The 13,809-nt window shown below is 41.2% G+C and overlaps 1 protein-coding gene across 1 annotated transcript in view; it reads right to left on the reverse strand.

The window, feature by feature from the left end:
- Nucleotides 1–5,859: 5,859 nt before the first annotated feature.
- Nucleotides 5,860–13,809, reverse strand: part of EP300 (EP300 lysine acetyltransferase) — a 75,808-nt gene continuing 67,858 nt past the window's right edge. The window contains exons 27-31 of the mRNA XM_082241261.1: nt 13,479–13,644; nt 12,893–13,057; nt 12,311–12,472; nt 10,744–11,025; nt 5,860–9,224 (exon numbers count right to left, since the gene is read on the reverse strand). Of these exons, the coding sequence (XP_082097387.1) occupies nt 6,990–9,224; nt 10,744–11,025; nt 12,311–12,472; nt 12,893–13,057; nt 13,479–13,644 (3,010 nt within the window). The 3' untranslated portion in view covers nt 5,860–6,989. The remainder of the gene's footprint in view (nt 9,225–10,743; nt 11,026–12,310; nt 12,473–12,892; nt 13,058–13,478; nt 13,645–13,809) is intronic.

Below are 13,809 nucleotides of genomic sequence, written 5' to 3' on the forward strand. Positions count from 1 at the left end.
ATGTATTCTATAAATATACCAAAGTGATGTTAGATGAAACTATTAAAAATTTTCACTTTGTCATCTTTTCATTCTTGGTCAGGTCTGTTTTGGCAAGTATTGGTGGGATCCCTAAAGCTTGCTTTTTGCCAATGTGTACTCAGTGTGGGACCTGAGATTTTATCTTCATAGCAGTCATTGCCTGAAAACCTCCAGCAAAGGTATTGGCTACCAAATGGCAGCAGCAAAGGTGCTGCTTCATTAGCAAGCTCAGTGGTACCTCGGGTTACATACGCTTCAGGTTACAGACTCTGCTAACCCATAAATAGTGCTTCAGGTTAAGAACTTTGCTTCAGGATGAGAACAGAAATCGGGCTCCGGCGGTGCAGCAGCAGCAGGAGGCCCCATTAGCTAAAGTGGTGCTTCGGGTTAAGAACAGTTTCAGGTTAAGTATGGACCTCCGGAACGAATTAAGTACTTAACCTGAGGCACCACTGTAGTGAGTAATTTGGTGATATGAAGCCAACATCCAGTTAATTTCAGTTCCCAAAAAATATTGTTGAGTGTCCTATCATATGACAGTTCAAAAAGTTATCCTTTTTGCAGTGTCTGCAAACACCATAGAATTTTAAAGCACATTTAAAGCATGTTCATAAAAAGAATCCTGGTAACTGTGTTTGTTAAGGTTGCTGGGAATTATAGCTCTGTGAGGAGAAAACTAGTTTCTATTATTCTTTGGGGTAGTGTGTGTGCTTTAAATGTGCCTTAAATGTATAGTATTTACACAGCTAAATACAACTTTGTGATATCAGTTGCAAATGTGTTTCACACACATTCACACTTCTGATTCTTCAGCAGACAATTTGTGGACAAATGTTGGCTAAGCAAACTCAAATACCTTTGGCTAAACTATTAGTCAACTCTGGTGGTAGATCTGATGGTTCACCATAAGGTGCTCATACAAGTTGTTGTTTTGAGTATTACAATTTGCCTCTGATATGTAGATGCCACAGGTTTTCTGACCCACTGGTTCGGAAATACAAGTAGGGAGTGATTCAACAAACTCTTTTTTGCAGTGATGGCAAGCAAGGTAGACTTTTTAGCTTGCTTAGCAATGCCTGTGATACTGTTTTAGGGTCCATTTTGTCAGTGGATTTCTAAAATATGTAATGTGGGGTCTCAAAATGATTTGCCTGTCACATCGACTGATGTGTCAAAATCTGAAAGACATTATTCCTAATTTTAGATATGTGGAGGATGGTTGTAATTATTTTGTGGTGCATATGGTCTAACTTTTTGTTTTTTTCCCTTCAAATATCTGAGGTTGAGCCATTGAGTTGAAAATAGGTTCCACTGCTAAGATGTGGTGGGCTTTCTCTTAAACTCCTATATTTTGTCTATAGAGCTAAAATAATTAGCTTTTTGGGTTTTAGAGGAGGAAAGGGACTTGAGGTTGTTTCCAGCTTCTACTTAAGACATTAAAATCAATGCACCTACATTAACAATATTAACCAATTTCAGCGAGTCTGCTCTGAATAGAACCAAGCTGAATGCAATCCTTGGTTTTGAGAAGTGTGTTTCCTGGCATGTAAGGTTTTGATTTTTGGCACTGAATGGGTGTGTTCCAATAAATGTGCCTTAATTTAATTATTCCATAATTAATTTCTAAATAAAAGATGCTGGAACTCACCTTTGTCTGAAAGCTGTTTGTGCCCTTCCACTCCCATCTAATGAGGGGTACGAAACAGTTCCTTTCACAGGAGGGAGGCTGAGGCACTCAATTCAAGTTTAAAGGGACATTTTCATTTGTTAATACTATTTCAGTTCCGATTTGGGAAAATGAAATGAAATTAAAAATGACAGGCCCTCCACTTTACTAGCTGCAACAGTGAGAATAGTACAATCCTAAATTTGTCAATTTAGAAGCCTCACCAAGTTCAGTTGCAGGTAAATAAATGTGTATGGGATTGCAGCTTAAATTATGCAAAATGCATGGATATAAATTACCGTAACCAAATGATATATTTCTGGCTACACATTACTTGCCTTGTTTTAATCCCCATTAGTTCCAAGGTAATCCACGAAGACTACAATCATATATATACTTCCCTGCCGGTCCCATTTAGTTTATGACTGAGAAGACATGCACAGTATTGCTCTGCCAAGCAGCATTAAAGTTCAAAACACAGCTGGTTCTTCAGCTAAGTGGTCTCATTGGCTATAATGCAAGTTTGCAATAAATGAATGCCTTTGAAACTTGATCCCATTAAGGTTATTCATAGTACTCTAAACACAGGTACAAGTTGTCTGTCTACACAAGTGTTTGCGTTGATTCATGCCGCCCAGCTATTTACAGAGATTATACACTCACTGAAAGTAACATGTAATCACCCTGTTATGTTTAATGATCCCAATGCAATTAGTAGGGTTAACTTTTAAATAAGTGAGCATATAATGCAAAGCTTGTAAAATGTGAGTTTCACAGTTTTGTACTCTGTTATTCCTAAATCCAAATTAGGGTATTTTCCCCCCTAAGGGCCAGTAAGCGTTGGTTTGTTTGTTTGTTTATCCTATTCTCTCTTTTGTCTCAAAGTATCTCAATTGTATCATAGCTTGAGCAGGTCAGTCATAACTTTGTAGTCCTACAATCATCAACAGACCCAGTGAAAGAAAAAAACCTGCCCTGTCTTGTGCTCTTTAGGAAGAATCAGAGCTCAATTGGAGCATTCATTTTGTATGCAGGCAGTTTCAATCTCCAACATCTACTGATAGGGCTGGGAGAGGACCCCACCTGGAACTCATGCTACAATGGTCTGACCCTGTTTAAGGCACCTTCCTAGGTTCCTGTGTTATTTCCTGCATGTCAAACTTCTATTATCAGGAGGAATGAGTGCATTCTGATTTTTTTTGTACCAACAATTAGAGGTAACTTTTGAAGTGATGACCATGATTGTCTACTGTTGCCATCTTTGTACTGCCCTTGCTCATTCACCTTTTAAGAACCTGATACAAAGAATGCCTCGTTACATGTACACCCCCCCATCACAAGAAAACTGCAACAAGTTAAAAAATGGCAGCTCTGCATGTCAAACAGATTCCCACGTGAGTAGGTATAGTTAAGGTTGAAGGAGTCCTTGAAAACCAGGTGGAGGTGGTACTCCTGCTCTGCAGCCCAGGTGTACAATAATTTTCATACATATGAGAATTTATGATATCCCTATTACGGATTTTGCATTCTTGTACACAATGAGAATTCAAGATTAGGAGCTGTGGTTATTTTGCTCAAGGTAACTAGCAAAAGCATGAGAATTAAGGCAGGCTGGATGGTTAGGGAAAAGCCTGTTTCATATATTTTTAACATTTGAAGTTATTGCTACAGAAACCACCTATAGTTCAATCTCCAATGTAGGTTTGCCTTTTTTCTTTTCTTTTTTAATGATGGCTTCTCTGAGTGTTGCTGTCATGGATGAGGCGTTGCAGAATAATTTCAAGATTTCCAAGCTTGTAGCCTAGGTGAAAGGACCTTCTGGCCCTCCAGCTGTTGCTAAACTACAGCTCCCATCATCCCTGCCCATTGGCCATACTTGTGGGGGCTAATAGTTGAAGTAAATAAAATTAGAAAAGAACAGTCTTGGTATGGTCAAATGGCTTATAGACCAAGATGATGTCTATGGTGGAAGCATATGCATTTCTGAGGTAGGGAAGTTGCATTCCTGACATTATTGCAGAAGAGAAGGAAAATGCACTTTATATTTCTGCATGGCAAGAAGAGAGCTGAAGTCAGTCAGAGGTGCACACTGGAGACAGGGAGTGGGCTTCTGGCTTTGCTTAGGTTTTCCCCCAAGAAAGAACTTCACATTTAGTAATCACCTTCCTACTTCTTCACCCTTTTCTGCCTAAGAGATAGTAACCTCATTCTGCCTAACTACAGGACACAACATTTTAAATTCTGGGATAGTGTTTATCATTGCAGATTACAAATAAAACATGACAAGCTGCATGTTGTGAAAGCTAGACCCATCTGCATACCAGATAGATATGAGAATTTTCTGTTTTAATAAGATTTAGACCCAAAGTATCTTTTAATGGCAGTACACCTCCACTGATTTGCAGAGCTGTAAGCTCTTATTTCCTGTAAAGGCACTGCAAGTTCGCTACCAAAGAATGCACTGAGTGTCAGATTAACTCACTCCCTTTTTTTAAAAGAAAGGATGAGGCAAGTCAGTCTATAGAAACTTGATGTAATTTCTATCCTAAAATTAAGAGGGATCTTTTTCAATCCACTGAACTGTGGAGCTGCTACATGGCTTTAGGGACACTGTGTTTCTCTGTCATTTTACTCTGCGCTTCAATTCTTATGCAGAAATCTGCTCACTGTTTTTATAAAATCCTGGCTGGATTTCATTATACTTAATATTTTGTTTGCAAGCATCTGTTATAAATGCTGTGAGTGAGTGTTAGTTCTAATTCATCAGTTTTGAATGAGCATTTGGCTCAAGAACTGGAAAGCAATTTCATTTTACATGTATGTGTGCGATATACGTATGTGTGTGAGCATGCTTGTGGGAAAAGGATTTAAGCTAATAAATTTAAAACAACCTAACAAGGAGACAAAGAATGATGCATAGAGTGACAGTACAAAAACGCAGTGATTATGAAAATTCATAGAAGATTAAAATAAAAGCTGTAGCTGGTGATGTGTCATCAACAATTGCAATTTAAAAATGGAATTTTGTATCTCCAAAATCTACTGAAGAACTACAATTTCAAATTTATCACACTGAGCGCATTGCAACTTTGCACCTTCACCCAGACAGGAAACACTCTAAATACTCATAGGACTGTAGATGCAGAGTTCATCCTAAAACTAAAGCCTCTGGCAATGTTATTACCTACAACAATTTTCTATGAGCCACTTTTATTGTATTTTTGCAACACAAATAATTGTACATTATCCTGAGTTTTATCATCTGTGATTATATTAAATTTTACTTCTTTCACTGTACTTTCCATCCAACCTGCATTGCCCTGTTTATCTACTATTCTAAAATAGAGTTTGTCAGGGCTAAGGCTAGAGCCTGACTTTGAAACTAAGCCAATCCAGAAAGGGCTATAACAGGTGGAGAAACATTTAGAAGACCTTGTATGTAGTAGCTCAGATAAGCACCAAACTGACAGGAATTCTATAGTACTTAATAATGCAAAACCTTCCTCAAACTCTCAGGACCATCCGCTTCAGCAGAAACAAAGATGCATCTACAGTAGTTAAAAGTTAACTACACAAAACACTGTATGTGTAGCTAACTATTTCTCCATCTAAGCTTGTGGGCATGACCAAAATCGGACCACCAAATTGCTGCCCCTGGATGGCACTCATTTATAGAGGGAGGCTCAGTCTTCACAGCACTCATCTAATTAAATTAGAACTGCTGGTGTCGGAGCAGACTGCCATGCTTATAATTTGCCTGCAATCACCACAAATTCCTCAGGTCGCCTTGCATGCCAACCCACTGAATTGTGGAATGGTGTCTTGAGACTTCTGTTCCGATAGTCAAACCCTGGGCAGTATTCTGGACTCTGGAGGTTCTTTTGAGGATCAAGTGCTGTCCAGGTCAAATATGCAGACAGCATCCCACCTAGATATGAAGAAAAGTTTCCATAGCACAAGTAGAAGCGAATATAGTGTCACAGCAAAATGGACATTGATCATCTTCATTACAGCCCAAAATACGCATGTTTCAAAAACACACATAATGGTATGTTACTATACATCAAATTGATCGCCGTAGTTTTTTGTTTTGCAAAAGCATACCATCTTCTTTCCCCAGTTTAAAATAAGCACCAATTGAAGGGGAAAAGAAGAAGGGAAGCATAAAAAAATCAGTCTGTCTCACACAGTTTATTTAACAATAGGTAATAAGAAATCAATTAACAGTCTATACAGTGATCGAAAGTTCATATTTATAAGTAATCAACTTTAATTGCATGATTTACAACATTTGAGGGTTTTTTGCTTTCTATTTTCAAGTTTTACAGAAAATGGAAGAGGAGGAAATGGGAGGGGAGGGATAGAGAAAGCAAGCATAAAGAAGAAACCCCAGGGATTTACTCTCAGGTTAAAATTATACCCTGGGAATAGTTTCTTACCCTCTTTATTTTTTCCTTTGTTAGATGTAAAAATAACGAAAAAAATTCTTTCAAGAAAACAAAACCACAATATATATACTACATCCATTTGGCAGCTGCCCCGTGTATTTGCAAAAAGTTGTCTTCTCTCTACATGTACAAATTTTAATACTTGAAGTTTAAGCTCAGACTCTGGTATAGAAAATTCTTGGAGGACAAAAGTAGACTTCAGGAGGGAGACTGGGTTACTTAATAATTTTTACAGTTTTTAAAAGAATTGACATCTTTCCAACCAAAGAGGAAAAATTGGTATTTATCTTTAATATATATTTTTATATATTTATATATATGCACTGTATTTTAAAGCAACATTCACCCTTTTTGTCCTCCAGTTTTAGGAAATGTTCTGTTTTTTCTGTTTTTCTTTTTTTCTTTTTTGCAGTAGGCATGAGAAAAACCAGAATAGGGAAAAAAGTTAACCATCTGCCTCAGTAAATTATAACTATCAATATTACATATTTTCATTAATTTAAAAAAAAAATAAAACCTATTGGAGGCTAGAGAAGGAAGCCATTTGGTCAGCAGCCAAATAACTATCCCCTCCCAAGCACCTCCCCAACGCACGCGAAGGGAAAACAAAAACAAGTAAAAGGACTGGTTATGACCCCAGCCATAACAAAAATATATTTTCTTTGTATTCTATTGTCCCTCAGGTTCATTTTGTTGGTTTCTCATTTTTAAAACCACAAACTACTGCTGCAGAGTTCAGATGTATTCCAGGGAAAAATGTTCTGCTAAGAAAGATTCAAAAAAAATTGTCTTCAGTACAAAAAGTCTTGAGAAAATAAGTTTTTTTTTTTGCTCCCAAAATGCTACAGTGTGTCTTAGTGTATGTCTAGTGTACTCTGTGAAAGGTTTGAATTCAAGTCTGAATTATCTGAGCCGAGTCCCAGTTCTGTGGCACTTGCACCATGGAGGCCTGCCATGCCTGGATTGCTAGCAAGCTGAGAAAGCATTGCACTCTGGTCCGGGCTGGCAAAGTGCCCTTGATCCATGGGGTTAGCCTGGGCAGCTACCAGTCCTGGATGAGGGGAGCTGGTCTGCGGGGAGACGTGATGTGGAGAAGGTTGTGGCTGCATCCTAGGGGACGGACTGGAGTGGGGTGGCTGGGACTGGGGACGTGGTGAAGGGACAGGCTGTGGAGAACGCACTTGATTGGTGAGCGATGACGGGATCTGCTGGCCTTGTAAGTGTGGGGACTGGGCCTGGCTAGGGAGCATGTGCTGTTGGGGACTCATAGGATTGGGCTGAGCTGGTGATCCCATCTGCTGCTGAAGTAGCCTCTGCTGGAACACTTGCTGCAAACTGGATCCCGTCTCTGCACTCATCGCTTGTGGAAGCTGGCTCATTTGTCCCATATTCCCTTGTTGCATTTGCTGCATGTGATGCTGCATCCGCTGTTGTTGTTGCTGCTGCTGCTGCTGCTGCTGAGAGTACCCAACTCCCTGGGGCTGCTGGAACTGATTATGGTTGGCCATGCCAGGCCCCAGCCCTGGTCCTGCTCCCTGACGCTGCTGCTCCATCAGCTGCCGTCTCATTAGGATTTCCCGAAACTGGGGAGACATGGTTGCTGCAGGATTCATATTCATTTGCTGTGCCTGAGGATTCATCCCGCCCATGGCCTGCTGGGGTGGTGGCTGCTGGGGTGGCGACTGCTGGGGCATGCTGGGCCTCTGGACGCCTGCTTGCATCGGATTCATATTTTGCATGCCTTGATTGGGATGCACACCTTGCTGTCCTGGCATGGCCTGCTGCTGCATCCCTGGTTGCCCTTGAGGCATTCCGGGCTGTCCCGGCATGCCCTGTGGATTCTGGTTCCCAACATACTTGGCAGCCCTCTGCTTGATGAAAGCAGCTAACAGCTGAGGGTTGGAGTGCAGGATGTTAAGCACCTGCTGCTGCTGCATGGGAGAGCTGGGGGACCTGAGAGTCCGCAGCAGGTTTTGTAAGGCTGCCTGGGGCACAGAGCTTTGCTTTGACGCAGCAGCGCCAGGGACCTGGCCCATTCCTGGCTGCTGCGGTGACATACTCATCTGCTGCCCAGCCTGGCCCATTGACATCATTGGTCTCTGCATTCCTGACTGCAGCTGCTGAGGTTGAGGCAAGCCTCCCTGGGCCCATGCGGGCTGCTGCTGAATTCCTGACGGTCCCATCCCTTGATCTATATGGCCCCCGGGACCTCTGGCCATCTGAGGTGGTGTTACACTCATAGGCTGTATTTGATTCATCTGGGGCATCTGGTGTTGAATTGGCCTCTGGAAAATTGGATGGGCCATCTGCCGCTGGTGGTCAGCTACTCGCTGGATCTGCATGGCTATTTCCACGGCCGCTGCAGGGGGGCCCGGCATAGGTGGCTGAGTAGCCTGAGGAGTTGTTGGAGGAGTTACCTGGCCACCTGCCTTGCCTTGGGAGACAGCCCCAGGAGGCTGAGTTCTTGACATGCTATATGGAGGCATGTTATTGGGAGGTACGGGTTGTGGCTGAGAGGCATGCTGGGGTGGAGGCTGCGGCTGTGGGGTCTGAGGAGTTGGGGGCTGCTGGCCTGTCGGAGTTGTTGGTGTGGCTGGTGTTGGCGAGGGCAACCCCTGCTGCTGGCCTACTATGCCGGTCCTCTGCATGCTTGCCACCCTCCTCCGGAGCATCTGGGCCTGCTGCAGGCGGTGCTGAAGCTGCTGCTGACGAAGCTTGTGTTTGATGTTGAGGCAAAAGGGCACTGGGCACTTGTTCTCCTGGCAGTGCTTAGCATGGTAGCAGCAAAGAGCAATGAGCTGCTTGCAAATTGGGCACCCTCCATTGGTTTTGCGCTTGCAACCTTTGGTGTGCTGGACGACCCTCTTCATCTTCTGACAAGACGGCAATGAGCAGTTGGCATTGCGGCACTGGCAGGCATGGACCAAAGACTGGATGCAGCGCTGGATGCTCAGGCGACGTGAATCACCAGGACTCTGCGTAGTGGCTGTCTGTTGGTTGTTGCTTTCATCGTCAATACCAAGGCCCAGTTTCTCCATCTTGTGCTCATGGTTTTTAGAGTTATAGCAGGTGATACATAAGTCATAATCCTAAAAACAGAAATGATCAGTCAGATAACTGGCCTTATTCCCTGACAGAGGCACACATCTCTAAAAAATTAAATAGCTGACAAAAGATAGTCTTAATTAACAATGCAATCTCAAAATGCTAATGATGACCTGTCCAAGAAAAAAAAGTCAGGAAACTTGGAAAGGCATAAACAAGCATTCACTGAAAACTATGCAATGACTATCAGCCAAAGTGGCTCAAGTGTCAGTTCTCAGGGGAAGAACAGCAAGACTGATATGGTGAGCAACAAAAGTGAAAGGTTGCTCCCATCTCAGACAGATGCAGACTTGAAAGAGGCCAGGAGTCACCAACCAGTGACTGGTAGCCCCATAAAAAGGTCCTAAGTTCTGAGTTTTCATATATTTATTTTTTAAAAGAAATCGCTAGACAGCCTAGAAAGTGAACGAGGAAAAAGTGCAGATATGTTGCTAAGCAATTTCTGTGAATAGTCAGCCTGACTTCTGCCGCCTGTCAATGTTTTTATTTTTTAGCCAATAAGTGAAGCCAGCTGTGATTAGTAAGTTAGGTAACAAGAACTACTTGGGTTCTGAAGAGCTGTTGTTTCCCCTCTCCCTCAGAGCACTCTTCATGCTTATTTTCTAGTAGTCCTTGGAATCTCTGTAATTTGCCATTTCTTTTTCCCTAGCAACCACAATGCATCTTTCCTATGGTGAATTCATCTGAGATCACGTAATCCCTAAAAGTTATTTTCTCAAATACTACTACACAATGAATGTGGGTAGATGCTGAAGAATCCCCATCTCCAAAAGGAAAATCTGAAATCTTTGCAAAGTGGCTTAAGTATGTCTTCTGCTTTGCAGGAGCTAAAGAACAAGCACCTACTAAGAATGACAGAGTCAGAAGTTTGAGTCCCTTTGTGTTTAATGGGCTTTACTCCCAGGTAAGTTGGTATAGGAAGGCAGCCTAGGCTTTGGTCTAGGGTTGAAAAATGGGGTGAGAGAGCGCTGTTGTGTCTTTAATAGCCCTATGGTAGGCAGAAATTCATCAGGAAATACAATTATAAGAAACTTCACAATTACTGTACTTTCTCTAATCTTGTGTTATGACATGCCCCCATGGCTGCCATTTTGTCACTGGTACCCACAACACTCTCAAAATTTGAAACGTGTCCATTGTTCCAAAATGGCTGATGATCCCTGCCTCAGGCAAACAGGGACCCTAACAAAAAAGGGCCGTAAGGAGAATACATTTTCGTCACTTTTTTTGGCTGTAATATCCTAAGAAAGCTCTTTACTCTGAAGCAGAGCAATGTTAAAATGGAAGCGTAAGCTATAAAGTATTTTGGTAGTCACAACATAAATATCAAGACACTGGAGTAGGATAGCAAGGAATATTTACTTTTAAAATGTCCTAAAATAAAACCTAATATTGCAGTAGACAACACTAATGAAACCCTCCACTTCAGTTCCAAAAACCTCTTCATGATATAAACCTCTGAATATTTGTATAACAAATTATTTCACCAGTGGCGAGACATACCTCACAGACTGTGCAGTGCCACCTTGTTTCCACGTGGTGTTTGCACTCATTGCAGGTATAAACAAAACGATCCTGGCTCTGAGTATGAAGCTCTACCAGCATGCACATGGTTGACCACATTGCCCTTCGTAGTGAGGAAAACTCAAGGTGTTTGTCTCTAGCAAGGGTGAGGAAGGCATCACGCCCATCCATTAAGTCGCACGGAATGAGTGGGTCAGGTTCAATGATGGGAGGCAGGGAATTGGCTTGAGGACCAGCAATGAGACGGATCACAAAGAATACCTGAAAAAAAGAGTAGTGGATTTTAGGCTTTATTCCAAGAGGTTTGATTCATCACCCTTAACTATACAATGCCTTCTGTTCTCTTTCTTTCAGTCTCATTGTGGAGTCTGAAGTAGTCAACATGCTCCGAACATCAGGAACAAGCCACAACTGTTCTGTATTTTGTCAAGTTTATTGCAGGATGGGACCAGCAGCAGCAGCAGCAGCAGCACAACTCTAGCCCCCCTGTACTTCCTTGGCCCAGTGTTGTAGAGAAAAGAGCTGGGCATTAGGCAACAAGTGCCATCAACCTTATTCTCAATGTCTCTGGGCCCCACCCTGCTGTACATATCAGGGGCCAGGCCCAGCAGCATTGAGAGTAAGAAATTAGGGGACAACTAGCTGTCAAACTTGGCCTACAAGGAGTTGGAGAGATAACAATTTGGCTCTCTGGGCTAGAACGTTTTCCACCCCTGCCCTAAAAGATACCTGAAATAGTAAAACACCTAGTTATAATACTTTGTGTTATACAAAGCAAATTCAGATTATTTGGTTTATAATGCTCCAATTTGTATGTTTAACTTCATTTACCACAACAAAACCAACCCAAAATCACTTGGCCACAATGGTGCCTCAACAATGTCAGCCTGACTGCATGTCCCATTTTCTTCAGTGTTTTTTTTTTCAGGGGGTCCTCAAGGGTATGCAGTACCAGCACCTCTTTTGTTGTTGTTAAAAAGTGTGGCACTTACTGTAACAACTTCATGGTGAGTACTGGTGCCTATTTTTCTAGAAAAAAATCACTTGTTTTCTTTCACAGTTTTTCCTTACTCTCACATGTGCTTGATAACATGCTCATAGGTTTACAGTATGCCTTAGAATTTGGCAAAAATGCTCAACTTTCCAATTTACAATACAGCGCTTAAAATATCTATATAGGTTTATTAGATACAAAAAGATTCTGTTTTTGTATATTATCTAAATGCCCAGGAGAAATAAGATTTTAAAAAACCTTTTTAACACAAATAGAAACATGTATGCAAGTACTTTCCACAATGTTCCACAGAGAATGTATGTGTGCAGCCTGCCGCTCATTTCAATACATTCCGTCAGAAGCCTCAGACCACTGGATTAAATTAACCAAGCGTCTAACTTGTGTGGCAAATGAAAAGAAGATTATTATTTGGTCATAAAGTTCCCTCAGTCAACATGGAAGTAATAAACCCCCTACTTCTACAGTCCAAGGATATATTTCACTTGCACTTAGATGCTGCAGCCATTCAGACACTTTAAATATTGTTCTTACCTCCTTATGCTTTTCCATAGTGGCATACAGTTTCTGGGAAAGGTCGTTGGAGACATTAGGCATTCCAGGTTTCTTTTTATTACCACGACTCAAGCTGCTCTTATTTTTACTGGTCTTCTTATTATTTTTCTTTTTGGCGTTTTTGCTATCTCCTTTGCTGACCTGCAATGTGAATGGAGAATTGAGTCTAATTTGAAAATGGCAAGACACATTTGGTTCCCAAGAATAAACAAGCAACCACCAAGAAGTCATTACAACACATCAATTATCCATCAGTCCCAAAAGCAAAGGTGGCAACTTAAGCCAGGTAAGGCACATATTCATGTCTTGATCTTATTCACACAAGAGGCAAAAACTATGGCAGCTAGAATGTTCTTCAGGCAATTTCAAGAAGTAATTCCTGAATGAAAACAAAATGCTGGGGGTTGGTTCCTTATTCCTTTCCACCAACAAACCTATTAGAAATTAATAACTAATTCTAGAGGGGATTCCTGAATCCTGGGTCCAGTTTAATATGCCATTTGTAGATTTTAGGAAAGAAAGTGATGAATGACATTTGTTGGGAAAACATGACTTCCTTACATCAGTGCTCTCATTGCTAGTGTTCTCTTCTCTCTTTCGCTCCTCTTCCTCTTGCTCTAGCTCCTTAATGCTCTCTTCTAAAACATTAGGCCAGAAGTCCCCTTCAAAGTAAGGCAGCTCTTTTGCACTTGTCAGACGGTCTTCTGTTGCCTGCTTAAAAATATCCTGCAACACAAAATGTTTCTCAGTACACATCACATTGATGACAGCAGCAAAAGCAAAAATTCTCATACAGAATATAATAATAATAATAATAATAATAATAATAATAATAATAATATTTGTACCATGCCCATCTGACTGGGTTGCCCCAGCCATGCTGGGACACTTTAATTCTTCAAAGTTGTTTTTCTTCCAGGATTCTTTTAAAAAATAGTGCTGGTGTTTACGGTGCAAGTTTTTTTCTACCCACCAAATGTGAAATGCTTCATAAGATCCAAATGTTTCTCGGACATTACCTTTTAAGTACTGTTAGCTAAGCAATATTCTAAAATATATTTCGACATTTTTCTCAAAATAAATTCCTGTTCCAGTATATGTAAGGGGCAAGAACTAAAGGTGATATTTAAACTAATTCACAACCAACCTTGTAATCATGCACTATGCGCTCTGACACAGATTTATCCAGCATCTTTTTGTACCACTCTTGCAGTCGTTTGGGTTTGGGTATTTTTTGGTCAGGAGGATGGCAATGGAAAATATAATCATCACCTTCACTAGGTGGGCAGGCCCATATATGTCCCGTTGTATACCTAATAGGAATTAAAGGAAAAAGTCAATACCATTAGTTCTGTTATTCATTATAGTGTTTCACTGTGTTGCCCACTTCATTTATCCATCTTTTCAGGAGCAAGAGTTTCTTTTACAACATCCAAGCAGAGCCAAGGTCAGCCTAGAAATATTGCATCTAAGGAGAA

This window comes from Podarcis vaucheri (genome assembly GCF_965113315.1).
Source record: "Podarcis vaucheri genome assembly, chromosome: 10".
Taxonomy (NCBI): Eukaryota; Metazoa; Chordata; class Lepidosauria; order Squamata; family Lacertidae; genus Podarcis; species Podarcis vaucheri.